General features: G+C 34.2%; 1 protein-coding gene and 1 pseudogene across 1 annotated transcript in view; one reads left to right on the forward strand and one right to left on the reverse strand.

Annotated features, from left to right (window-relative positions):
• LOC146907167 (uncharacterized) overlaps nucleotides 1–19,694 on the reverse strand; it is a 31,946-nt gene extending 12,252 nt beyond the window's left edge. Inside the window, exons 1-2 of the mRNA XM_085729040.1 lie at nucleotides 19,612–19,694; nucleotides 19,334–19,417 (exon numbers count right to left, since the gene is read on the reverse strand). Coding sequence (XP_085585166.1) covers nucleotides 19,334–19,417; nucleotides 19,612–19,694 — 167 coding nt within the window. The remainder of the gene's footprint in view (nucleotides 1–19,333; nucleotides 19,418–19,611) is intronic.
• A 4,255-nt stretch (nucleotides 19,695–23,949) lies between these two features.
• LOC146907168 (F-box/kelch-repeat protein At3g23880-like) lies at nucleotides 23,950–25,157 on the forward strand (annotated as a pseudogene).
• Nucleotides 25,158–26,071: the final 914 nt, after the last annotated feature.

Below are 26,071 nucleotides of genomic sequence, written 5' to 3' on the forward strand. Positions count from 1 at the left end.
ATTACTGGATAACCATGGAACGTGACTGCAACAGACATGCCAAGAGATGCCGCAAATGTCAAATCTATGCTGACAAGATTCATGTGCCTCCACATGCTCTCAATGTTATCTCTTCCCCATGGCCTTTCTCTATGTGGGGGATTGACATGATCGGGAGAATTGAACCAAAGGCTTCCAATGGACATCATTTCATTCTAGTGGCAATTGACTATTTCACCAAGTGGGTTGAAGCTGCTTCCTACGCAAATGTGACCAAGCAAGTGGTAGTGAAGTTTATCAAGAATAATATCATCTGTTGATATGGTGTTCCCAACAAGATCATCACTGACAATGGTTCCAATCTGAACAATAGCATGATGCAAGCTTTGTGTGAAGAATTCAAGATTGAACATCACAACTCTTCTCCCTATAGACCTCAGATGAATGGTGCAGTTGAGGCCGCTAACAAGAATATCAAGAAGATTGTGCAGAAGATGGTCACTACTTACAAAGACTGACATTAATTTTCAATTTACTTTTTTTAATCAATTTTAGTTTTAATTGCATTTTAGTCCTCAAAGTCTTGTTATTTGCATTTTGGTCCTTTGTAGTTTGTTATTTTGCAGGTCAAAGTTGGTCAAAGTTAGTTAGGGTCCAAGTGCCACATGGCATCACATCATTGGGCAAGCATCCTACTTGGCATTCTATAAATAGGTCCCATGGGTCAAAGAGTAAAGAACAACTAACTAATTATTTTCTCACAAATCCACAAATTCACAAAATCCTTTTCCCTCCACCTCTCTCATCTTCAACAACCTCCACAACCACCCTAACTAACTTCTTCCCCCACCTTCAACCACCACAACAACCTCCAACCACCATCAAACTTCATCTTCAACCTCTAACAAACCACCATAACAAACTTCCATAACCACCATACTCTTTTCATTCCATTTCACTTCCAATAACAACAACAATATACAAATCCCTTTAATTTCTCTTCTTTGTCAAAAAACGTGCTCATCACCATGGACATGGCAGCATCATCATCTTCATCTTCTACAACGAACGAACCTCCTCCTCAATATCAACATCACGATCTTCAACATCAACCTCAACAAGAACAACAGCAATCTTCACCAATCATCAAAGACTCTCTTCACAAAACCAAAATCATTCAGTTTCTTGGTCGCACCACTCCGATCGTCCTTCTGCTATGAATTCAGCTATGTTGAAAATCAACAACTTGTTTTCAAAGAGAGAAAGAAGCAAACCGATTGGAGGCTACGACATTGGAGCAGATCAACGACATTGGAGAAAGAAGCAAACAGTGGAGATCAACGAAATTGGAACAAAGTCGATCTGAAACGGAGAAGAAGAGTTGGAGCAGATTCGAAGGAAAAAGGTCGAATGCAAGGGATATAGCGAAACCTGCGTGAGAAGAAACGAAGCTTCGACGTCGCTGCAACGACGTCCAGATCAAAATCAAAACAGAGGTAAGTTTATTTTGCTTCGAATGTTTAAATCTTGTTGCTTAGATCTACTCTTATCTGTTGTTTTTCGTCGAAATCCGAGTTCATATTTGAGTTCTAGGAAGAAAAGGATGTTTGAAAATGGGTCTGGATTTTAAAAATGCGGTGTGTTTTACATTCTGGTGCGGCGGCGCCGCCCTGTTGGGCCGGCAACCACCGCGCCGGCGTGGAGGAACTCGCTGGAGAAGATGAAGCTCATGCTTCATGTTCTTCATTGTTTCAGAAAAGCAATTTTATAGAGAGAGAGCTGCACGTTACGTTTTGTAATAGAGTTTCTATATGAGTTCTTTTTTAATCAAGTTACACCCTTATATATGTGCACATGACCCATACCCATAACCCATTAATCCATCACCCAGCCCGTTTATGAATTTGCTCTAAGCCCAGTCGTATTTCTGTTCTACTTGCATTTTCTCTACAGTTTTTCTAGCTGCACCCCCAGTGCTGTTTACACCCCCTGTACATGTGATTTTAATGCTAAAAATTTGAAAAAATGCATGTTTGTTTTTCTTGTCACTTTTGGGGATTTTTGATGACTCTTAGTAGTTTTTGCATGATTAAATCTTGATCAAGAATGTGTGGAAATGTGTTGTGATCTTGTTAATGCATTGTGTTAATTTGTGTGTGCATTTTTTGTTAAAAATTTCTAGGTCGTTGAAAAACTTTTTCTTGTAGTAATTTTGGCCTTTTAAATCTATCTATGGGGATGTGGTTTCATGCCAAAATTCGCTTCAAGATTATGTGTGCTTTTGTCTTGCTTTTAGTTCACTTTTTGTAAAGAATTTCATGAAATTTTAATGTGATCTTGACCTTGAAATTTTGACATATGATCGTGGTATTGGCCATATAGTTTTGGTAGTGATTTTGCCTTATGGATCTTGCGTTTGTTTGCTGTTTTGGATTTGGTTTTTTTGTGAACCTCTTGCTTTGTGAATAATGCAAAAACTTACATGAAATGAAGTGTAAAAAAGACTTGAAAGCTCTATAATTTTTGGCATTTTCGTTTCCTTGGGATTCTCATATTGTGGTTGGAATAAATCATTTAAAAATTGCCTTTAATGTGAGAATTCTGGATCCAAAATTTGCCTTGGTGTTATGTTGAATTTTCAAGTCTTTTTACCACTTTTTTGGTTAAGTTTTTTGGTTTACTTCTTTGCCAAGTTTTAGCTACTTTACTATGCATTTTCTACTTGTCTCTATTTCATCCTTTTTTTATACTTTGTGCTACTAACCTTTCTTGTTTCATGTCTCATTCCCATAGCATTTCACATCATACTTTCACCTCTTATTTCTTGCACTTTATTTTCTTGCACTTTAAGATTCATACAAAAGTTAGGATGTAAAAGCTTAGGAATTTTTGTACTTTACCTTTATGCAATTTAAATTCTTGCAAGACCATAGAATGTATCTAGGCCAATGATGTAAAGGACAATGGACTCTAATGATGTACACCGACACAAGCACCGACACATGCACACACATCACATAGATATTTTAGATGTATGTTTAGGATATGTATGCTTAGATGTATGTTTAGGAGATTTGAAACTTAGAAAAAAATCATTTTCCAAATAAATATGAACAACATCACTCAAATCATTTTCTAAATAAACCTTGGGATCAAATCCCATTGAATTTTCCTTTTCTTTTCTTAATCGTACCCTTTTAATGAATTCTTAATCATACTTAGACCCTTTTGCAAAATGACTAATGCAACCTCACAATTTCACAATCTTATGCCCTTGAGGCCTCTTTCTCTCATTCTTCAAAGTTCCAATTTTCAAACTTAAAATCAACCAACAAAAAAAAAAACATTTTCTGAAGAGAACTACGGTGGATTTGATCCCTTAAAAGGGTACGTAGGCAAGGAACCAAAATTCCTTCAATTCAAATAAAATAAAAATTCAAACATCTTCTTCTCCCTCCAATTCTTCACTCAGTAAACCCTTAGGTGTAAATATCATTTTTCAAATAGCATTTAAAAATAAAGCGCGCGCGTAGAAAGTAAAGACGGTTCCTATAGGATACTATAGTCGTTTCGGGTGCCTAACACCTTCCCGTAGCGAAAACAACTCCCGGACCTCGATTCTCAAGGGTTTTGCTTTTTTTTTTTTCCTTCCCAAGAAAAAATGAGATATCAAAGGTTAAAAAGGTTCAAACGTAATCAATGTTTGACACCCGAAAACCAAGATAAAACAGGTCTTGAGGTTGAAACAATGTCTTTCATTTTAAAAGATGATTTCACAATTTTCCCTCTCTGACATGCACCACAGAGTGCATCTGAATGATAGTCAATGTCTGGTAGCCCTTTCACAAGTTGTAACTTACTAAGCTTAGAGATTAACCTCCAGTTAGCATGTCCCAACCTTCTGTGCCACATCCATTTCTTATCATTCACTGATAGTAGGCAAATCACCTTCTGATCAGCCAGTTCAGAAAAATTGATTTTATAGACATTGTCAACTCTCTTTCCCTTGAACACAATGGATTTGTCTTCCTTGTTGATTACTCTACAGTTGGTTTTCTCAAAAAGCACATCATAACCATTATCACAAAATTGACTAATGCTCAAAAGGTTATGTTCAAGACCATCTACCAACCATACATTATTAATTGAGGTAGAGGAATTACCAATAGTTCATGTTCCTATGATCTTGCCTGACTGGTTGCCTCCAAATTTCACATTTCCTCCCGCTTTCATTGTTAGGCTGAGGAAACTGGACTTTTCTCCTGTCATGTGTCTTGAGCAACCGCTGTCTAGGTACCATGATTTTTGCTTTGGCACTGCTTTTAGACATACCTGCATTATTGACATTTTCAGATTTAGGTACCCATTGTCCTATGGGTCCTGGAAGGTTAGTGCTTAAGGCTTTACTCTTCACTTCTTGTACCTTGTGCTGTGAGTTGGGTTGCTTCTGATTAATCATTACCTTTGGTTTTGGTACTTCAGAAGCGGTAGCTGTCTTCTTCTGAAACTTAGACTTTAGAACCTCAGATTTTGGTTTCATCAGACTCTGAGGTACAAGTTCTGATCTTTTCAGGATCCTGATCTTTGAAGTCTTGGAATCAGATTTGATCATAGCCTTTGACTTAGAGTTCTTTGGCTTTGAAGTAATCTTAGCCTTAGAACTAGAAGCTTCAGGTTCTGATTGAACAATAGTTTCCAACTCAGCACCTTCAGGTACAAAGAAGGTTTTCAGATTCACAACATGATTTTAGATTGGTTTTCTCAGGTTTCACTTCTGGAAAACCATTTCCACTGCCATTGTTCTTGTAAATGCTATAAATCATAGAAGCCACTCTGCTTCTGTCAATGCCAGATATAATAAAATCTTCAAGAGCAATTTCATGGTTACTTAAAGGTTTTTCATCACACTTTTCTTGTAGCTTCTGACATAGGAACCTGAGCTGATCTTCATACGTTTTACACATGAAGTCAAAGCCCCTAAGTCCTTGTTCAGAAGCTTTCAGATCCCATAGAGTTGATTTTTGTTGTTTCACCAAATCAGCATATTTTTGTTTTAAATCCTTCAACTTATTGGTTCTTACTTCAAAATGTGTAAGAAGCTCTTTAACTGACTCAACAAGTTCATCTCTGGGAATTTTGGAATATACCTCGTTTTCATCTTCTGAGTCTGAATCTGATCCAGCTTCTGAAGTTACTGTTGCTACCAACCCAACAACTACCTTTGCATCTTCATCAGCTTCCTCTTTATCTGATCCAGATTCACTTCCCAAATCATCCCAGGTTGCCATTAAACTCTGCTTGATCTGCTTCTTGAATTTGCTTGGTTTGAATGTAGACCTCTTTGACTTGTCCTTTGACTTTTCTCTTTGAAGATCAGGGCATTCAGCAATGAAATGTCCAGGCTTCTTACAGTTGAAGCATCCCTTCTGATCTTCTTTCCTTGAGCTTCTGGAGTTACTCCTCTTGGTTAAAAACTTTATGTTCGTCTTGGCTAGATATTGAAGTCTGTTTGAGAGCATGGCCATTTCAGCAGCATCTGGTTCAGAATCTGAACTTGATTGATCTTCCTCTTCAGATTCAACCACTTTGAGAGCTTTTGATGACTTGCCTTTGGATGGAAGAGCTATTGATTTACTCTTCTTAGTAGACTCATGTTCATTAAGACTTAACTCATGAACTTTGAGAGAACTAACAAGATCTTTGACACTTAAAGTGTTTAAATCTTTAGCTTCCTCAATGGCAGTCACCTTTGGTCTCCATCTTGCAGGTAAGCTTCTGAGTATCTTGCTTACATGGTCAGAAGTAACATAGCTCTTCTTCAGGATTTGTAGCCCAGAGACTAAGGTTTGAAACCTTGAGTACATCTCCTCAATAGTTTCATCATCCTTCATCTTGAATAACTCGTACTGATGTACCAGCATGAGAGCTTTAGCTTCTATGACCTTCTTGCTGCCTTCGTAGTTAGAACAGAGTGAAGCAAACATAGCTTTGGCAGTGGACTTGTCACTCATCTTCATGTACTCTGCTTTGGGTATAGCAGTGACAATAGCTCCTCTGATAATATGATGCTTCTTGTAGAGTTTCTTCAACTCAGGAGTATGTTTCTTTCTATCCACAGCATCTCCTTCTTCATCAAGGACTAAATCACCAACACCATCTTCCAGAATATCCCATAATTCTTCATCTAGGCTCATGATATAACTGTAAAAGTTGGTCTTCCACCAAGAAAATTCTTCAGCATCTCCATTGAATTTTGGAATCTTTCCAACACTGGATTTCTTACTATCACTATAATCATGTGAGACATGTTTATAGCTAGTATCATCAGAACCAGTAGGAGGAGGAGTAGACATGTTTTTCTCAGATCTTTGACTGTTGCACGGTTAAGCGTTACACAACAAACCAGGCTCTGATACCAATTGAAGGTGAGAAAAACACAAGAAGGGGGGGGGGTTGAATTGTGTTTTGGAAAATTCTTCGTTTCTCCTTCAAACTGAACACACTTGATCAGAAGCTAAGTGAGATAGCTTATGAAGTGGTAATCAGAATCTAAATGCAGCGGAATAAAACAGAGAGAGAAGAAGAACGACACAAAGCAATTATACTGGTTCCTTCCATAATCCGGAAGTAGTCCAGTCCCCCTTGCACTTCCAAGGAGATTTCACTAAGAGTAATATCTGATTACAATTGCTCAAGCACACAAGCAAGAGACTTCCTTTGCTCAAGCACACAAGCAAGAGACTTCCTTTGCTCAAGAACACAATCAAGAGACTTCCTGCTCAAGCACAACTGCAAGAGACTTCTAACTAAACAAAATTACACAGAAAATTGTTTAAGGTTGAACACTTGATATACAATCAGAGGTGCTCACAATACAAATCAGATACAGACTCAATGGACTTAAGAATTTCTAAGATATGACTTTGAGACACAGAAATTCTAAGTGAATACAGAACAATTTCAGCAGAGGTTTGGAACTTGTAATAATGTTGTGAGTCGTTTGTTCAACATTGCCAAATCTCTAAGTCTTCACTCCTTTATATAGAGGTGTGAAAGAGACGTTGTGAAATTGCCAGTACATCAAAGAGTCGTTGTTGAAGCTTGATCTTTCACCTTTGATCTTTTGCCTGATTTGGTTGTTGTCCTATGAAGAACCAGTTTGAAATCCATTCCTTATCCAAAGGAACATCTATGCAGGCGAAGCCGTATTCTGGAGCTGTTTTCTGGTCTTGTAGCGTGGACACAAAACAGAGTAGTGGAGAACGTGGTTGTACAATTCATACAATAGTACAATGTCAGCGCTTTCGTCCAAATTGCAAGCACATGCCTTCAAACACCTTTGAAATGACCGTTGCAAAATTCCACTAATCTTTTGTTGTGTTTTCGAATCCAATAGACAGCTTTTGCAGTGATGATTCTTCAATTCTTGAATCTTTGCAAATCTAGTTGATATTCAGCTTCTGGTGAAATGACTTCTGATGAGGCAGTTTGATAACATAGCTTCTGATGATGCAGCTTCTGAATGATACATCTTCTGATAACACAGCTTCTGATAATGTGGCTTCTGGACCTCTTGTCTTCAGGAGCACTTTACTAACTTCAGGAGCGGCTTTACTTCAGGAGCGAGTTGCCTTCAGAAGCACTAAGCTTCATTTTATGTTGATTCCTTTTGCTCTTTATTTGCTCATTCAGAACCAATAAATGATGTAACCTTTTTAATTATGGTCCTGTACACTTGAACAAATATTAGCTAGTCCAATTTACAATTTTTAATACCTTGTTATCATTAAAACTCTTTAAGGTTTATTATTAAACATATTTTGTTCCAACAGAGACCACTCACATAGTCGATAGGAAGATAACCTTAGGAGTCCTTTTAATTTTAGGTAACAACTTTGTAAGGATTCCTTTTTTTTTTAGTTAATACTTTTCATAGAAAATTCTCCCACTGCATAGGGATGCACTTGTGTCTTGTAAATTATTTAGTTGTCTTACAAAGATCTATATAACTCGGACGTTCATTTTGAAAAAGAACCTTTATTTTATTTTGTTAATAAATGTATATGACTTGAGTTTAACAAAGTTTAACAGTTTTCTTTCATTAAAATAAACAGACGCACAATTAAAAAGGTTTAAACTTTATTCTTTCATTTTCCTTCCTAAAAAAAAAATATAAAACAATTTTTGGTGCTGAAAAACGGGGCGTTACATTGAAGTATCAGAGCTTTGGTTGACTTTTCTTAGAGTCCTTGAGTCGTTTTTCCTAAGTTGATCAATAGTTGGGTTTAGTGGGAGAAATTTGTTTGGAGTCTTGTTGTACTCTGAGCTTTTTCCCTTTTGTGAAGCAAGTTTTGCTTCATGTAGTCGATCGTTTCTTAGCTCAAACAAGTACTTCTAGTACTTATGTGGTAAGGTATTCCTTGGTGTTGGGTCTTATAGGAACTTAGTGCGTCAGAAAGGAAAATATCTTTGTGATTAGTTAAGGACGGAGTTAAAAACTATAGTGTTTGGATCTAGGCGTATAAAAGGTCTAGTAATTAGTGGAAATTTTTTTCAAATGAAACGAATGTTGTTTAGTTAAAGCGTAAAATTGCTAAAGATAAGCTCATAAAGTGTGGTTTTAAATATTATGTCTGTGAATTTAGGAGAATGATACGGTGAGAGGAATACCTCCAAGAGAATTTTTCGTAGTACTACATGTTTTATTGTCGTTTATGACTAATAGAAGTATTCATATCTCCAAGTTTCGAGGACGAAACTCTTTTTAGGGGGGTAGTATTGTAAGACCCGTAATTTTGAAAATAAATAAATATTAATAATATAATATTTTGCGACTCGTTTATTGTAGTTTATGAACAAATAAAATAAATAAATAATGGTAATAGTATACCTTACCTTATTCTTCATCTTCAAAATTGTTGCCTTTTGGGTAGAAAATTGTCAAGTTGTATTTTCTTGCTCTCTTTCAAGTGCGAGTCGTATTTTCCTTCTCTCTCTCTCTCTCAGGTCTGATCATCTCTCTCTATTTGCTTCGGTTCCTTTTCCCTTGTCTTAAGTGTCGGTGTCTTGAACTTTGAGATAGAAGTGAGGTTTGAGTGAGATTGTGAGAGTTTGAGAAATGAGTAAGAGGAGAAATAAAAGTCTTGGAGGGAATTTGATGACTAAAAGAAATTAAAGGGACAATAGACTATTTGTTTGGATGAAAAGCTAGTCGAGGTAAGGGCACCTATCCATTTTTAGATATATAAATATGATAATTAATTATGTATATTTGCCCTGTATTTTCTTGTGTGCTTGATGATGCTTAATTTCCAAGGTGAATAAGTGAATATATATATATATTCAATCATTTATGCATGAGATAAAATTACTTCTGATACATTTGAGTTATTACATGTGAGTAGAAATGCATATACATATTGAAAAATATTATGTCCATGCATTTCATAGTAAACATGGCCACCAGAGAGGAGTCACGAGGTGCACACCGGAGAGGTGGCTCGGGGTGTGTTTTAATACCACCTTATCCCGTAGTGGATCATTGAGTCTGATAGATGAGTAGATACTCATCTCCTTAGTGGCGCGACCACAACCCTCTGTGGAGCGGTGATAAATTCCGGAATCATATGCATGTGATGTCCTGTGATAGGCTTCACACTCATGTAGAGTCTGCATTGCATTAGGAATCGAGTCTTAATAATATTTATTAATCTTAATTTCTACTTGTTTTCATACGTGGGTTGAAATGAGATCTTTAATCCACGTATAATGTTTGCTCTGTTTATGCTTCCTGGATATTTGTTATTTTTGGATTGGTAACCCTTTTAGTGGATGTGTGGGCTATACGCCATTAGATTATGACGAATCCAAATGGAGCCGTGCTACCACGACGGAAGATGACGATTCCACCTCCCCGGATGAGTGGACTATTTCGTCTTGGGGATTTGACCAAGTTCGCAGAATAGATCACGTTCAAGGGGTATGTAGTCGAGACCACTCACATAGTCGATAGGAAGATAACCTTAGGAGTCCTTTTAATTTTAGGTAACAACTTTGTAAGGATTCCTTTTTATTTTAGTTAATACTTTTCATAGAAAATTCTCCCTCTGCGTAGGGATGTACTTGTGTCTTGTAAATTATTCAATTGTCTTACAAAGATCTATATAACTCGGACGTTCATTTTGAAAAAGAACCTTTATTTTATTTTGTTAATAAAAGTATATGACTTGAGTTTAATAAAGTTTAACAGTTTTCTTTCGTTAAAATAAACAGACGCACAATTAAAAAGGTTTAAACTTTATTCTTTCGTTTTCGTTCCTAAAAAAAAAATATATAACACAATTTTTGGTGCTCAAAAACGGGGCGTTACATTGAGGTATCAGAGCTTTGGTTGACTTTTCTTAGAGTCCTTGAGTCGTTTGTCCTAAGTTGATCAATAGTTGGGTTTAGTGGGAGAAATTTGTTTGGAGTCTTGTTGTACTCTGAACTTTTTCCCTTTTGTGAAGCAAGTTTTGCTTCATGTAGTCGATCGTTTCTTAGCTCAAACAAGTACTTCTAGTACTTATGTGGTAAGGTATTCCTTGGTGTTGGGTCTTATAGGAACTTAGTGGGTCAGAAAGGAAAATATCTTTGCGATTAGTTAAGGACGGAGTTAAAAACTATAGTGTTTGGATCTAGGCGTATAAAAGGTCTAGTAATTAGTGGATTGTTTACTTGGTTTTGACTTAAATGCTCAATTATTTTCAATGTTGTGATTTTTGGAGACGAACTTGGTAGAAAATGACTTTTGAGAGCCAATTGCTTATGAATCCTTTATGAATAGATTAATATGATTATGAGATGATGTATGAATGTTTGTTGAGTGATGTATATGATGTTTGTGATCATATGTTGTATTTATTCCTTCATTTGGATTATAAGGAATTATGTATATATGTGGCAACTATATGTTGATTGACTTGTGGATGTTGTTGGTGATTGTATATATGTAAGTGGTGGTGAATTGTTGTTGATTTCATATATACAAGTATTGGTGATGTTGAGGTGATTAGATTGTGTGAACATATGCATTGTAGTCGAGTCATATGTTCATACATTCATGACTAATGGTGGTGGATTTTATATCCAATTGAGGTGATTACGATGTTTTTGTTGCATCGAAGGTGACGACCTTGAGGTGATATGGTACCGCATGCATCTAGATAAGTCTAGAGCCATTGCATAAACTGTTGGTGGATTGAATTGCATTAAGATGTGTTTGATGGTTGATTTTTCTAATTGTAATTGCGGATTGAATTGTTAATTGTTGATTGACAAGTGAAGTTGTGATATGTGTATGATACACTTGTTGAGTTGAACTTGGAATGATAGTAATGAATTATATGAAGGTTGTGAATGCTTGTGAATACATGCTTGAATTGTTATTCTTGAATATATTATTTCATCTCCAATGTTCTTATTTAAATCTTATATGGATTATGATGATGTAATGCTAACCCTCAGTGGTTTACCACCTACCTTTCTGTATGGACGGGTAGATGGAGTGCATGATGCTTAGTTTGTTTGCTTGATGATGCCGAGGAGTGGAGTTCCTCTTTTTATGCAAGTGTCTAGATTAGGGCTCTGATCTAGCGTAGTTCTTGCATGTTGGTTTTTGTTTTTGGACTATGTATTTTGGAGTTGAAATGTTATTTGTTATTTGAGAATTGGAGAATACAATTGTATTTTGTTGAGATCTGGAGATGTTTTATGAATTATATGTATGTTCCGCTGCTATGTTGTGTAACATGATCTTTATACATGTATTTTTGTGGTTTGATTCGAAGACGTAGCATCTATTTATTAGAAATAGGGTGTTACACTTGACACTTATAGGACACATAAAAATAGTTAGAAATAGAATACATGGCATCATTAACATGTTTTGATCATAAATGGTACAAAGGGGGTACTAAAACCCTAATTCTTATAAACTAACATAACATAGCAAAATTCATGTTTTCTCAAAAGAATTGCACAACCCAAAGGTAGGATAAACTATCTAAGAACTCACCTAATCAAGTTTCTGTGACAGCTCCAAGTTCCAAGCTCAAACAAGCCAAAACCCTAGCTCTTGGTCAACTTACTCCCTTTGCGCAAACCATTCAATCTTGTTGTTCTTTCTTGCAATCTAAGCACCATGATCCTTGCTTGCTCATTTCTATTCCAACCCAAAACTTCCTTCACCAAAATCCTAATCTCATGATTCTTTCCTTGTGATGATAGAGTTGAAAGAATAAGCTCAATAGAAGCTTTTACTTGTTCATAAAACTTGGAAGTACCATAACATAAGCTTAATCTTTGAGAGGAATAAGTTTTGGAAGATTGATGAAGAGGAGAAGAGAGATAGAGGCGTGGGGGTAGAGAGAAGGGAGAGGAAAAATCTTTCCCAAAACCTAGAGTGAGAAAGAATAGGAGAAAGTGAGATATTTTGGTGCCAAAACCAAATATCCTTTCCCATGCAATTACCAAATTGCCCTTGTCTTAAACGTGTTAAATCCGACACTGATACTTTATCCGTATTAAGCTGACATCTCATAATAATATTTTCCATTACACTTACTTTTCATGCACTTTAATCCTCTGGCACGATCGACTGGTAATATTCCGATACTAACAAGCGGGATATTACAGTAACAAATATTACTTATGTATAATAATTATTGAAGAAACAACGTCTATTTATCACACTAAAGAAAACAAGTAAATAAAGAGAAATAATCACTCAAATAATTACATATTCATTTATACACATACATATAAATATTAGCAAGAAGTTTGAGGTGTTACAGAAAGTGGTATCTAATTCTTTTTCCTCTGGTATTTTGTCAGTAAGGATTTTATATGACAGGACAACCTCTCCAGGGATTCTCTAACCTATTGGTTGAGTTTGTTGGTAAGTTTCCTTGACCTTAATTACCAATAGTTCTGTGATGGGTGCATACTCTTGGGTTAACCATAGTTTTTTTTGAAAGAAGGGTTAACCATAGTTTGTTCAGTTAATTTTTTGGGAGCGCTATTAAAATATAGGTCATTTCGGTGCAAGAGGGTGTTATTGCTAGTAAAAAAGTTCTCTTTATGCTTCATCAATCGTTTAGTTTTTTTTTTTTACTAATTTTGTGGGTGCAAGAAATTCTACTTCGAAATAAGAAAAAAAATATTAAATGATTCTAAAGGACATTGTTAAATCATATTTGTCTCTTTAACTCATAATATGTAAGAGTCGTTTTTTCACTAGGATTATTTTATTTAATTATTATATGTATTTATGTGTGTTTAATTGCTTGTTTGTGTATTTCATTTGAGATTAGTGGATTTTTAGTCTAGAATGGTATTTTAGTCATTTTTAAGATCGAGGATATTTTAGTCATTTGGCAAGTAAGGGTAAACTAGTGGGGGAGGTGGATATGGTACCAACTGAATAGGCTGCGCATATTAGTAGGGGAGGTGAGGTCACCCAATCTCATCATTGCCCAGTGATATAGAAGGATCTTGTGCAGGAGAAACAGATGTTACGGAAGAGTCTTTTACACCTGTATTAACCAAAAAAAGAAACAACAATTAAAGCAACGACAACTTAGTCGAGTAACATACAATACTCGTTCTATGGGAGAAGCATCTCCACCTCCTCAATGAATATTTTTTATTGGAATATTAGAGTGCTCCTTGTAGGTTGCAGATATGTTTGTGGCAGCAATTTTTCATACGTTGTATACTATTTAGACGTCGTGTACCACTTTAGGGTTCATTAATGATAAAGATAGTATTCATGCGGCGCAGGTAAAAATTGATTATTCTGTTGCTATATGTGGCAATAATTCTTTTGGTTGTTGACTTGCCTCCAACTAGTCTTTTCTTAATTCTTTTTCGGTGTCTCGACATCGCCGTCGAATTAAATAGATTATGACTGTTTTTTGGAAACCTCCTTCCTCTCCTTGGTTGAAGGTTAATATGGACGACTCTGTTGTCGGTACTAATGCCTCTTGTGCAGGCATTTTCCGGGACCATTTGGGCACCTTTCTTTTGGCCTTCTCTTGTAATTTGGGAATTAACTCGGTGTTTAATTCAGAACCATTGGGTTATATTTATGCTATGGAATATGTGGCTTTGAATGGGTTGCGAAATATCTGGTTTGAAAGTGATTCAACTAGTGCCTTATTGTCGTTAAAGAATGATTTTTTGGTTCCTATTTTCCTTCGGAATAGGTGGCACAATGCGCTTCGGCTAAGTATTCAGGTTATTTCCTCGCGTAATTATCAGGAAGGTAATTGTTGTGCTGACAAGCTGGCAAATATGGGGCACTCCCTTTAGGTTGCAGTTTGGTAGTCTGATTTGCCACGGGATGTTCGCGGGGATTTCTTTAGGGATAGATTTGGCTTTCCCAATTTTAAATTCCCGGAGTTGCTTTTTTTTCTATTTCTTTTTCTTTTAGCCAAGGGTTTTGACCTAGTCCACCCCTTTTGTATATATCTTTTTCTATTTTTTAATAAAAATTTATGAGTTTGACGGTAGAGGATAGGAGTGTTTTTGGGGTGCCAACCTAGTTGAATTACACATTAATGTAAAGTTTCTATTAGATATTTTTTCTTCTATATAGAAAAATCTATTAAATATTTGAATCACACATTTTTTTGAAGGTTTAAATATCTAAATCGCACATGTTATAAATTTTATTTGTTTATATATGCGGAAAAAAAATCATGTACATTTATGAAAAATTCGATGAGATAAACTTTTGTAAACTCGTAATTATTTTCAAAATATCGAAATTAATGTAGTGTTTCTCTTAAATACATTTTTATTTTATATACAAAACACCATTCAATATTTGCAAAACAACCGGTGTAATTTTTGTTTGTTTATATTTGCTGAAACAAATTTTCAGTAAAAATATAAGAAAGTCGATATGATAAAATTGTAAAAACTCATGACTATTGTTAAAATATAAACATTAATGCAATATTTCTATTAAATTTTAATTTTTTTAAATCATGATTATTTTTAAAATATCAACATTATTGTGTGTTTCTATTAAATATTTTTTATTTTATTTGCAAAAAAATGTTAAATGTTTTTTTTAGAGGAAAACATTTAAAACGTTAAATGTTTCTATCACTCGTTGCAGATTTTATTTACTTATATATGCGGAAGTAAATTTTAATGTATTGATATGATAAAGTCGATATGATAAAATTTTAAAAATATCATGACTATTGTAACAACCCGATTTTTTCGCTAGATTTATTTTATTATTTATTTATGTGTGTTATATGTGCTCTTATGTCATTATTTGCCTCTGTGTGCATTTTTGGTTGGGAATTGTAGAATTCAGAGTTAGAAGGGCATTTTAGTCATTTTAGACTCAAGGGTATTTTGGTCATTTTGTGAGTGGGGGTAATTTAGTAATTTTTGATAAGGATTATTTTTAGTGCTTAGTGAGAGCTAGTATTATTTTACTAAGTGTTAAGGAGTTGCAGTGAATTGTTTTATTACCGGTTGGTGACCGTTATTATTACATTTTACCGTTAAGTGGGTAGTAACATTTTGAATTAGATTAGTAATGGGTTAGGCCCATTAAGGCATTGTGAGTTGAGCCCAATTAGGTAGAGCCTATATAAACTCTAGTGTTAGAGGAAAATAGGGTTTACCATCATTTTTCATTTTTGAGAGAAGAGGTAGAGAGAGAAAGGGCAAGAGAAGATAAGGGTTTGAAGAGGAAGATCTAGAGAGAGCTAGAGGAGGCTAGAGATTCAAGTCTTTGGAGCTAAAGTGAGGCCCTAGTTGATTTTGTGAAGAATTAAGGTAAGGGGGTTAGACATTAATCATAATTAATAGTTGTAGTTCTTCCCTAATTCCTTGATTAAGTGGTTAATTTGATTTTAGATGTAAAAATTCGTGCTTAATTGTGATGACATGATTATATACATGAATTGAATGATGATTGTGTTGTTGTTATTGAATTTGTATGTCAAAATGAGTTTATATGAATATGACATGCTCTTGGGTGAAATTGATGATGAATGATGTTGTTGTTGTTAGATTGTGGATGAATTCATGATTAGATGTTGTTGTTGTTGTTGTTAAATATGTTGTTGGTGAATTGATGCTTTGAGTATCATGAATTGGTGATGAGATTTGTTGTTGTTGTTGAAAGTTGTGGAAGTTTGGTGAATTTGTGAATTTTTGTTGTGTTGATGTTTTAATCTCAAAACTTATGCATGTTTAAGTGTTTTGAAGTGTATATGACCTATAAACATCTTTGGTTGCAAAAGGAGGAAACTTTGGGGGCTGGAATGTTGTTTTTTTTTTTTTATAGGGGGTCTAAATTGCAACTGGTGCAACGTTAAGGGGCCAAAAATACGTTTAAGCCTATTTAATTTCGTCAAACAACGTAAGTATATGAAACCATGAAAACGCTCGAGTGGACACAAACTTTTTGGCCACTTTTTATTATTTTATTTTTATTTTTTTGAAACAAAGAAAGTAGTATATGAAACCATGAAAATACATGCTTGGTCACAAACATTTGAAACTCTATTTTTTGTTTGAAGAAGCCAAACTAACATACCGAAATTGGCACAAAGAGATTTGAAAACTCTATTTGAACACATACACACGTATTTTGGTCTGAACATAATATCATGTGCGCGTAAATGAGGAGATTAATTTTTCGAACTAAGTAGGACTGCAATGAGTGACAAATATCTCCCTCAAGAGACACATACATACATTTGAAAAAAGGTGGAAAGAGTAAAGAATGAAATGATAATAGTATATTTTTTTTTTGGTCAAGATAATAGTATATTTTTTTAGTAAAGTAATATTGATTTTTAAAATTGTTAAAATATATGTATTTTTGTCTCTGTGTTTGACCTAAAATGATTTTTTATTTTTTTTAAAAGGAGCAATTGTTTTCCTTGTTTCCTTTACCAAAATAATAATAATAATTTTCCTTGTTTCCTTTTTAATTACTTTTTTTTTGACAAAAATAAATACAAAATGTTGACCAAAAATCAACAAATAAATAAATAAAAAATGCTAAGATGTGTCCTTTTAACCTTCACCATTTCTTCCACCCATAAAATTTGTAACAACACCACAGCAAATGCATCAACTCACTCCAACTCAGTCACGACGTTCTCTCAATCGCATACCACCGCCGGTATTCATTCCCGACCAACATACCACTGGTATTCTTTCCTTGCTTCCCGTCAAATCTTTCCTTCGATTTAGGTGTTTGAGTAAGTCGCATGACTCTCTCATCTCCACTCCCACCTTTGTCAAATTGCACCTTACTCGATCTGCACGTAATGCAGACTTGACACTTGTATCTACCTCCAATGATAATGTCCTATCCTCCACAGTTTTTCGTTTGCTACAAAACCCTCCAATCATTTTCAATCTTCCAGAAGATCCTTGCTATCAACTTGATAACAAGCACTGCCTCGACATAGTTGGCTCTTGCATTATTTCTCTCGAAGAAGACTGGTATACTTTTATTGACAAACGATCTTGAAAGTCAGGCAATTCTCTATAATTGGAGATATAATGCAGTAGAAAGAGTCAATAAACCTTGGTTCAACAACATGAATTATGTTGAAAGTTTGGTTTCGTATCATTGAAAGTAAGTTTCTCTACAACAATTTACTTGTTTGGATTAGATTTACTTGTATTATAATTAACTCATGATGACTTTGATTTAATTGTGCTGTTGAATGATTATGTATTTGCTATTGAATCTTTTTGCTTTTGCTATTGGGTGAGATATTTTCCTCAACATGGCAGTTGAAACCAGGGAACTAACTATTTAGTGAGCAAGTGATACATATCGATTGATGAGAAAAAGAAAATTAGATTCATCATATTTCTTTAAACTTATATTAATTCCATTTATATCTAAATTTTGTTGTTGATAGTATGCACGAGTGATCCTATTACCGCATTTAGAGCTTGGTTATTTATCAAGAATTGAAGTTTAAAGATATTTTTGCAAATTAATATATATTGAATATTCTTGTTCTGATTGTGTTTAAATTAGTACATCGATGTTATCTGCTAGTGCAGAGTTGTTGTATCTTTTCGAGCTTTCATGGATACCTCTTGTTTGTACTTTGAATGAGCTGTTCTAATCAATTCATTTGCTGTGTAAAAAAATCCCTAGATAGAATGTTATTTGGTATCAATTTAGTTTTCTTAAACTTGTTCTAAATTTCGTTTTGTATTAAATTAACATGAACTTATATTCATTGTCTTTGTTTTGACTCAAAGCAGGAACTTTCTGCTTGTTGATTGTTTTTTAATGTATTTCAGATTAAATTAACATTTGATCAAGTGCTTCCTACATAGAATAACGTCAATTAAAGTTTTTATCAAGATAACAAATCTGGACAGTTTTTAGTTTCTCTGCTTTTCGTTTACTCGCATTTCTGCAGACCTAAATAGGCTTGTTTTCCTTCAAGGAATTCAAAATGAAATTATAGTTTCATGCATTTAATTGTTGAATTTCCATATGTCTTCTGCATTGTTTGTTTATCAACCAGATAGATACAGACATGTTAATACACTCCCTATAACACCTATCACAGCTTACACCGTCAATGCTCATAGAACATTTAAAAAATATCCTATCACACCTTAAACCATGTTACATAACTTTTGATATTGGTTAGTGAATACTTTAGTTCTCAACAAAAGTAGTTGTTATCAAGATGGCTAACAACAGCAAAGAGCAAGTCATCTTCTCAGTGTTACAATATTTGGGTGATGCAGGTGTAAAGGAAACGGTACACACGTATGTGTCTCTTTCTTCTAACTCTGACAATTCTTATATTTAATTTTTACTGTCATATATAATTATGTTTTTTTTCGTTTCTGAAAAAACTAAAACGATTTGAAAAAAAATGAACTGACTAATACATGAGTCAATACTGTTATTCGTTTAACATTGAATTGCATTTGCACTTCATTCTTTTGTTAATTTACATGCTTGAGCGTGAAAGCGGGTTGTATTTTGACATGGAACATTTTTACGACATGATACTCAAAGGGAAGTGGGATGAAGATGAGAAGTATCTATCCGGATTCACAAAAGTTGAAGACAACGATCACTGAATCAAAATATATTTTGAGCATAGAAAACAAAAATATGTTGAGGCATAAGATTTGCAATAAAATTTGCTATTGCACATATATAGAGCATAAAATTCTTAAATACATGTCCAATGCCGGCGCCTCAAGATATTTTTGTTTTCTAAGCTCAAAATATATTTTGATTGAGTGATTGTTGTCTTTAACTTTTGTGAATCCTGATAGATACTTCTCAGCTTCATCCCACTTCCCTTTGAGTATCATATCCTCAAAATGTTCCATATCAAAATACAACCCACTTTCACGCTCAAGCCTGTAAATTAACATAAGAATGAACTGCAAATGCAATTCAATGTTAAACGAATAACAATATGACTCATGTATTAGTGTAAGTTCATTTTTTTTTAAATCGTTTTAGTTTTTCAGAAAGAAAAAAAAAACATAATTATATATGACAGTAAAAATTAAATATAAGAATTGTCGGAGTTAGAAGAAAGAGACACATACGTGTGTACCGTTTCCTTTACACCTGCATCACCCAAATATTGTAACACTGAGAGGATGACCTGCTCTTTGCTGTTGTTAGCCATCTTGATAACAACTACTTTTTTTGAGAACTAAAGTATTCACTAACCAATATCAAAAGTTATGTAACATGGTTTAAGGTGTGATAGGATATTTTTTAAATGTTCTATGAGCATTGATGGTTTAAGCTGTGATAGGTGTGATAGGGAGTGTATTGGCATGTCTGTATCTATCTGGTAGATAAACAAACAATGCAGAAGACATATGGAAATTCAACAATTAAATGCATCAAACTATAATTTCATTTTGAATTCCTTGAAGGAAAACAAGCCTATTTAGGTCTGCAGAAATGCGAGTGAACGAAAAGCAGAGAAACTAAAAACTGTCCAGGTTCGTTATCTTGATAAAAAAACTTTAATTGTTGAAGGTGTGATAGTGTATTTATATATATATGAAGAGTAAAAAAATTTATCAGACCTCACGAACTACATCACAGTTGATATCTAAGTGTTTCATTTCCTTATAGAACATTTAAATAATATTAGTTGCTATGTATAGCGCACTTTGATTGTTGCAGTCTTAGACATTTAATCTCTAGATCTGTGAGAGCTTAGAATATAACTCATCAATGCAACTTATTATAACTCTGAGCATGAGAAAACAAAATCAGTGGGCTACTTAGATTTTCATTAAATAGAATATGACCAAATTAAATGAAGCAAGTATTCATGAGTTTGTGATTCATAGTTGTGGATCATTCTGTCTCTGAGAAAGAAAATACAACAATGACTTGCTTCTTTGTTTTACATTAGACAATGGAGAAGAAAAACATGCTAGCATTCATAAACCATGAAATACTGAACATGGTTACAAATAATTCCTCACAAGTTCTCCATCAGGTTAAAAAAAGGGAATGATATAAATTTTCAGATCAGACGCTATATATATTGATAAGGATGGAATGTATAACAAGATTGCTATAACATGAATCAAACTGTAAATGGCTGCATTGAATTGCTACAAGACAAAATATATCAAAATAATGAAAGATATGAAAATACTATATAAGAGATCTAATATACTTTCATAAATATATACTTTACCTCCCACCATCGATATCCCCATTTCTAATATAAATTCATCATATCTAATGTGCATGCTAGAAATTGAAAGATTTATAAGGTAATTGGTTTAAAAGAACCATTTTCCACCAAGTTCGTCTATCGGTATCTCATTTTCAAAATATTTGAAGTATTGAACCAAAATCAAACAAACAAGATCCAATGCCTCAACTAAGTATTCCCCTAGGCTACATATAAGTACAGTAGGGTATACCTTGGCGTTTCACCGGCTAAATACGACGAAAGCATGAAAATCATAAAATTCGTCTCTTGGTATCATTTTGTAAAACCAATTCATTTCCAAAACAAAACCAAGTTTGATCCAAGCTATGATACTCTTAGAAGCTTAATTATAAATTAATTGAATAAGGTTAGGTGTTTGGAATCCATTGGTATGCTTAAAAGTACACAAACACGAAAGAACAAAGTTTTGGGATTCTGCAGAACTGACACGGTCGTGTCATCCCTTATAGGAGACTCTGACTCGGTCGTGTCATCTAGACACACGGTCGTATCACCCCTTACAGGAGACTTCGACACGGTCGTGTCATCTAGACACACGGTCGTGTCACCTCACCAGTACAACAAAATGCATTTTTTTACGTCTATTCTGTTTTCGTCAATGTATTCCTAACACTTAGACCATACAAACCACACTTGAAAACTTGACATTTCAACATTAAAACAACTTAATCAAACTCATCCCAAAATGACTTATTTTGCAAAAAATCCTAAAATGACTTTTACTCAAAAACCCATTTTCTTCTCAAAATGATTTCTCTCCAAAACCTAAGCACGAACTTTACCACTTAAATTCACAATTAATCACTTAAGCAAAGAGTTAGGGAAGAACTACAACTATTAATTATGATTAAAGTCTAACCCTCTTACCTTAATTCTTCACAAAATCAACTAGGGCTTGACTTTAGCTCCCAAAGCTTGAATCTCTAGCTCCCTCTAGCCCTCTCTAGATCTTCCTCTTCAAACCCTTATCTTCTCTCTATCTCTATCTCTTCTCAATTGTGAAAATGTTGATAAAACCCTATTTCTCTACAAACTAGAGTTTATATAGCTTCTATCTAATTGGGCTCAACTCACAATGCTTTAATGGGCCTAACCCATTACTAATCTAATTCAAAAAGTTACTACCCACTTAACAGTAAAATTTAATAATAACGGTCACTTACCGGTTATAAAACAATTCACTACAACTTTCTAGCACTTAGTAAAATAATACTAGCTCTCACTAAGCACTAAAAATAATCCTCAACAAAATTACTAAATTACCCTTACTCACAAAATGACCACAATACCCCTGAGTCCAAAATGACTAAAATACCCTTCTAATACCGAATTCTACAATTCCCGACCAAAAATACACACAGAGGCAAATAATCACATATGAGCACACACAAACACACATAAATAAATAATAAAATAAATCTAGCGAAAAATCGGGTTGTTACACCAAGCCATATCCTTTGCCCTATAAATCTGAAACTTGCTCAACAAAACACCCAACTTGTTTTTACAATCTTGAATGGTTGATTTTGAATGATAAAAAATTGATGATTGCAAAAGGAGGAAACTTTGGGGGTTGGAATGTTGTTTTTTTTTTATAGGGGGTCTAAATTGGAACGGGTGCAACGTTAAGGGGGCAAAAATACATTTAAGCCTATTTAATTTCGTCAAACAACGTAAGTATATGAAACCATGAAAATGCTCGAGTGGACACAAACTTTTTGGCCACTTTTTATTATTTTATTTTTAGATAATAAAAAACATAATTATATATGACAGTAAAAATTAAATATAAGAGTTGTCGTAGTTAGATTAAAGAGACACATACGTGTGTACCGTTTCCTTTACACCTGCATCACCCAAATATTGTAACACTGAGAGGATGACCAGCTCTTTGCTGTTGTTAGCCATCTTGATAACAACTACTTTTTTTGAGAACTAAAGTATTCACTAACCAATATCAAAAGTTATGTAACATGATTTAAGGTGTGATAGGATATTTTTTAAATGTTCTATGCGCATTGATGGTTTAAGCTGTGATAGGTGTGATAGGGAGTGTATTGACATGTCTGTATCTATCTGGTTGATAAACAAACAATGCCGAAGACATATGGAAATTCAACAATTAAATGCATCAAACTATAATTTCATTTTGAATTCGTTGAAGGAAAATAAGCCTATTTTGGTCTGCAGAAATGTGATTAAATGAAAAGCAAAGAAACTAAAAACTGTCCAGATTCGTTATCTTGATAAAAACTTTAATTGTTGAAGGTGTGATAGTGTATTTATATATATGAAGAGTAAAAAAATTTATCACACCTCACGAATTACATCACAGTTGATATCTAAGTGTCAGAGGTTAGAATATAACTCATCAATGTAACTTATTATATCTCTGAGTAAGAGAAAACAAAATCAGTGAGCTACTTAGATTTTCATTAAACAAATGTATGACCAAATTAAATGAAGCAAGTATTCATGAGAACCGGCCTTGTCTGCGTCACAAAAACATCGGTGAAGCTCTTGCAAGGATTTTCTATGGGCGTGGTCAATTAGTCAATACAAATATCAATTTGATTTGATGAGCATTGATAAATCATTTAAGCACAATTGTCATTTTTTTCTCAAGATTTATTCATGACAGAAAACAAAAACAATAGGAAATAGAAAACAATAGCATACGTGTCGTATCTGGCATTAATACTACACCGACACATATGATGACATTTAATTATTTCATTTTCACAAATTATTATCACTTGTCTGTGTTGTGTCTAGCGTCAATGTCTCAAAACCATAACAGAATCCCAAAATAAGCAAAATTCTAGTAAAATCGCACAAAATTGTGAAATTTATACAAAATTGCAGACTTTTAAAGGGTTTTGAAGCATTTTGTCCTATTTTTAGTCATTAAGTATTTTCCGATTTTGACAACCTTGCTGCTGAGTAGTATTTTTTTGGAGGTGCATGGACTAGTGAGTATTATGAATGGATGTGCTTGGGTCTTAAATGTTGAGTTAATTTAAAAAAGACTTATGAGTTATCCAAATCCTATTTTTGTTCCCATCTTTGCTTCACGTTCCGTACATACTTAAATTCACGCTCTTTATCTACAATTAGGTTTTTAGCTTGAAATCACAGAATTAGCTTCTGAACAACAGCACCATGCCCCGCTCTGATGAAAACAAAGCCACTGAAGGAGCGGCGTTGCTGCCATCAATCCAATCCAGCTCCGTCAGTATTCCTTCCCGACGAGCTTATCACCGAAATTCTATCCTGTCTTAGGGTAAAGTCTCTCATGAAGATGAAGTGTGTATGTAAGTCTTGGAAAACCCTTACCTCCGATCCTAAATTTCTCAAAATACACCTTAATAGATCATTTGCATGGAACCCATATTTCTCAATAGTCACGTACAGGAGACCCACAGAAACCGATGATTACAGTTTCATACCCTTCTCTGTTAGTAGTTTATTAGAACATCGTAATATCACTCTTCCTAAAGATCCTTACTATCAGTTGAATGATAAGGACTGCCGTGAAGTTGTTGGTTCCTGCAATGGATTGGTTTGCTTGCTTGGTTATTCTCTAGTCGAGGATAATGCTGTTATGTGGCTCCGTTTTTGGAACCCGGCACCACAAAAATTTCTGATAAATTAGGATATCTGCATGCTGACAATTATAGACGGAACTCTTGGATGTTTGTGTTTGGTTATGATGATTCAACCAACACTTATAAGGTTGTGGCCTTTAATTGGGAAGACTTTCTCAGAAAACCCGAGGCGAACATGAGCATTTTTAGTTTGGGTGATAATGTTTGGAGAAGTATTAAAAGTTTAGCTATTGTGCCATATCAATTAATATATCCTTATTCCAGAGTGCATGATGGTGTACATTTCAGTTGCACCGTTAACTGGTTGGCACCCTCTTTTTGTCCTAATCGTGTTTTTAAAACTATTATTGTTTCGCTTGATCTAAGTACTGAGACATACACACAGTTGATGCCCCCTCAAAGTTGTGAGAATATGTCAGGTGCATATGGAAGTGTTTGTGTGTTCATGAAGTCCTTTTGTTTTTATCATAATATGATCAACGGAACCGATTTTGTTATATGGAAGATGTCAAAATTTGGAGATGACAAGTCTTGGACTCAATTCCTTAAATTTAACAATGATAATGTTCGAGTGAATTGTGAAATTAGATTTGCCCACTTAATCCCATTGCATCTTTTTGAAAATGGTGATACACTTTTATTCGCAAACAGCCTACAAGACACAGCAATTCTCTATAATTGGAGAAAAAATATAGTATTGAAACCTAGAATTAACAATAAGATATGTTGGTTCTCTATCAAGGGTTATGTTGAAAGTCTGGTTTCAACTTGTTGAAAAGGTTAGTTATTTGCTGGCATTGATTGTGTGATTATTGTAATTGGTATTGATTGTGTGATTATTGCCTTTACTTCAAAAAAAAAAAAAATCAGAAATATGGTTAATGAACGAAATGATCTAATATCGATATATATTGAAATATTGTTCTTAGTCTAATCACACCCTTGTGAGAGCTATTCTATTTCTAAATTTCATAATGATATATTGCTAATAAATTTCAATTCGTATAACAAAACCGTTTTGTCACCTATTGTATAGACTTGTATTATTGCATCGTGATAGAAGCTAATGTCTTTTAACTTTTCTTCTGCGTCATTGTTTTGTTTATGTGTTTTGGTTTTTCACTCTTGTCTAACTTGAGTCCTTTTCGAAATATAGATAACAACCTCAACTTGGAGCGAATTCAACGTTCTTGATAAGTGTCGGAATGGAAGGATGAAAGAGGATTATTGGAGTTAACTTCTATTCGGCTAGAGTATTTGCGTAATGGCTTTCTCGAGGTCTATTTTTAGGATTCTGTGGAAACATTTGTAGCAACTTAATTATTGTTTTATAATTCTACCCATGTTTAGTTTATCTTTGCAAAGAAACATACTCTCTTTTTCTTAAATTTGCAGTCTAATATTATATTCTTCATGTTTCCTTAGGATTTATTTTATGAAATCATTGAACTAAACACAGATTTGTAATTATTTTAGACGCATCTCTCCTTGTCTAGATATTGCTGTTATGTAGATGTCCATAATAATGTGATCAGGTGTTTCAATGTGTTCTTGTGAAAACTAGTTCTAAGCATGTTTAATAGCAAGTTTCAAATGTATAGCCATAAATGACTTGAAAAACTTGGTGTACTATTGCATTCAATTTCACTATCGACCAAGTGTTGACTTCACAGTTGATCTCTTAAACTT

This window comes from Medicago sativa, chromosome 7, assembly GCF_051527215.1.
Source record: "Medicago sativa cultivar Bolivia chromosome 7, Bolivia_mono, whole genome shotgun sequence".
Taxonomy (NCBI): domain Eukaryota; kingdom Viridiplantae; phylum Streptophyta; class Magnoliopsida; order Fabales; family Fabaceae; genus Medicago; species Medicago sativa.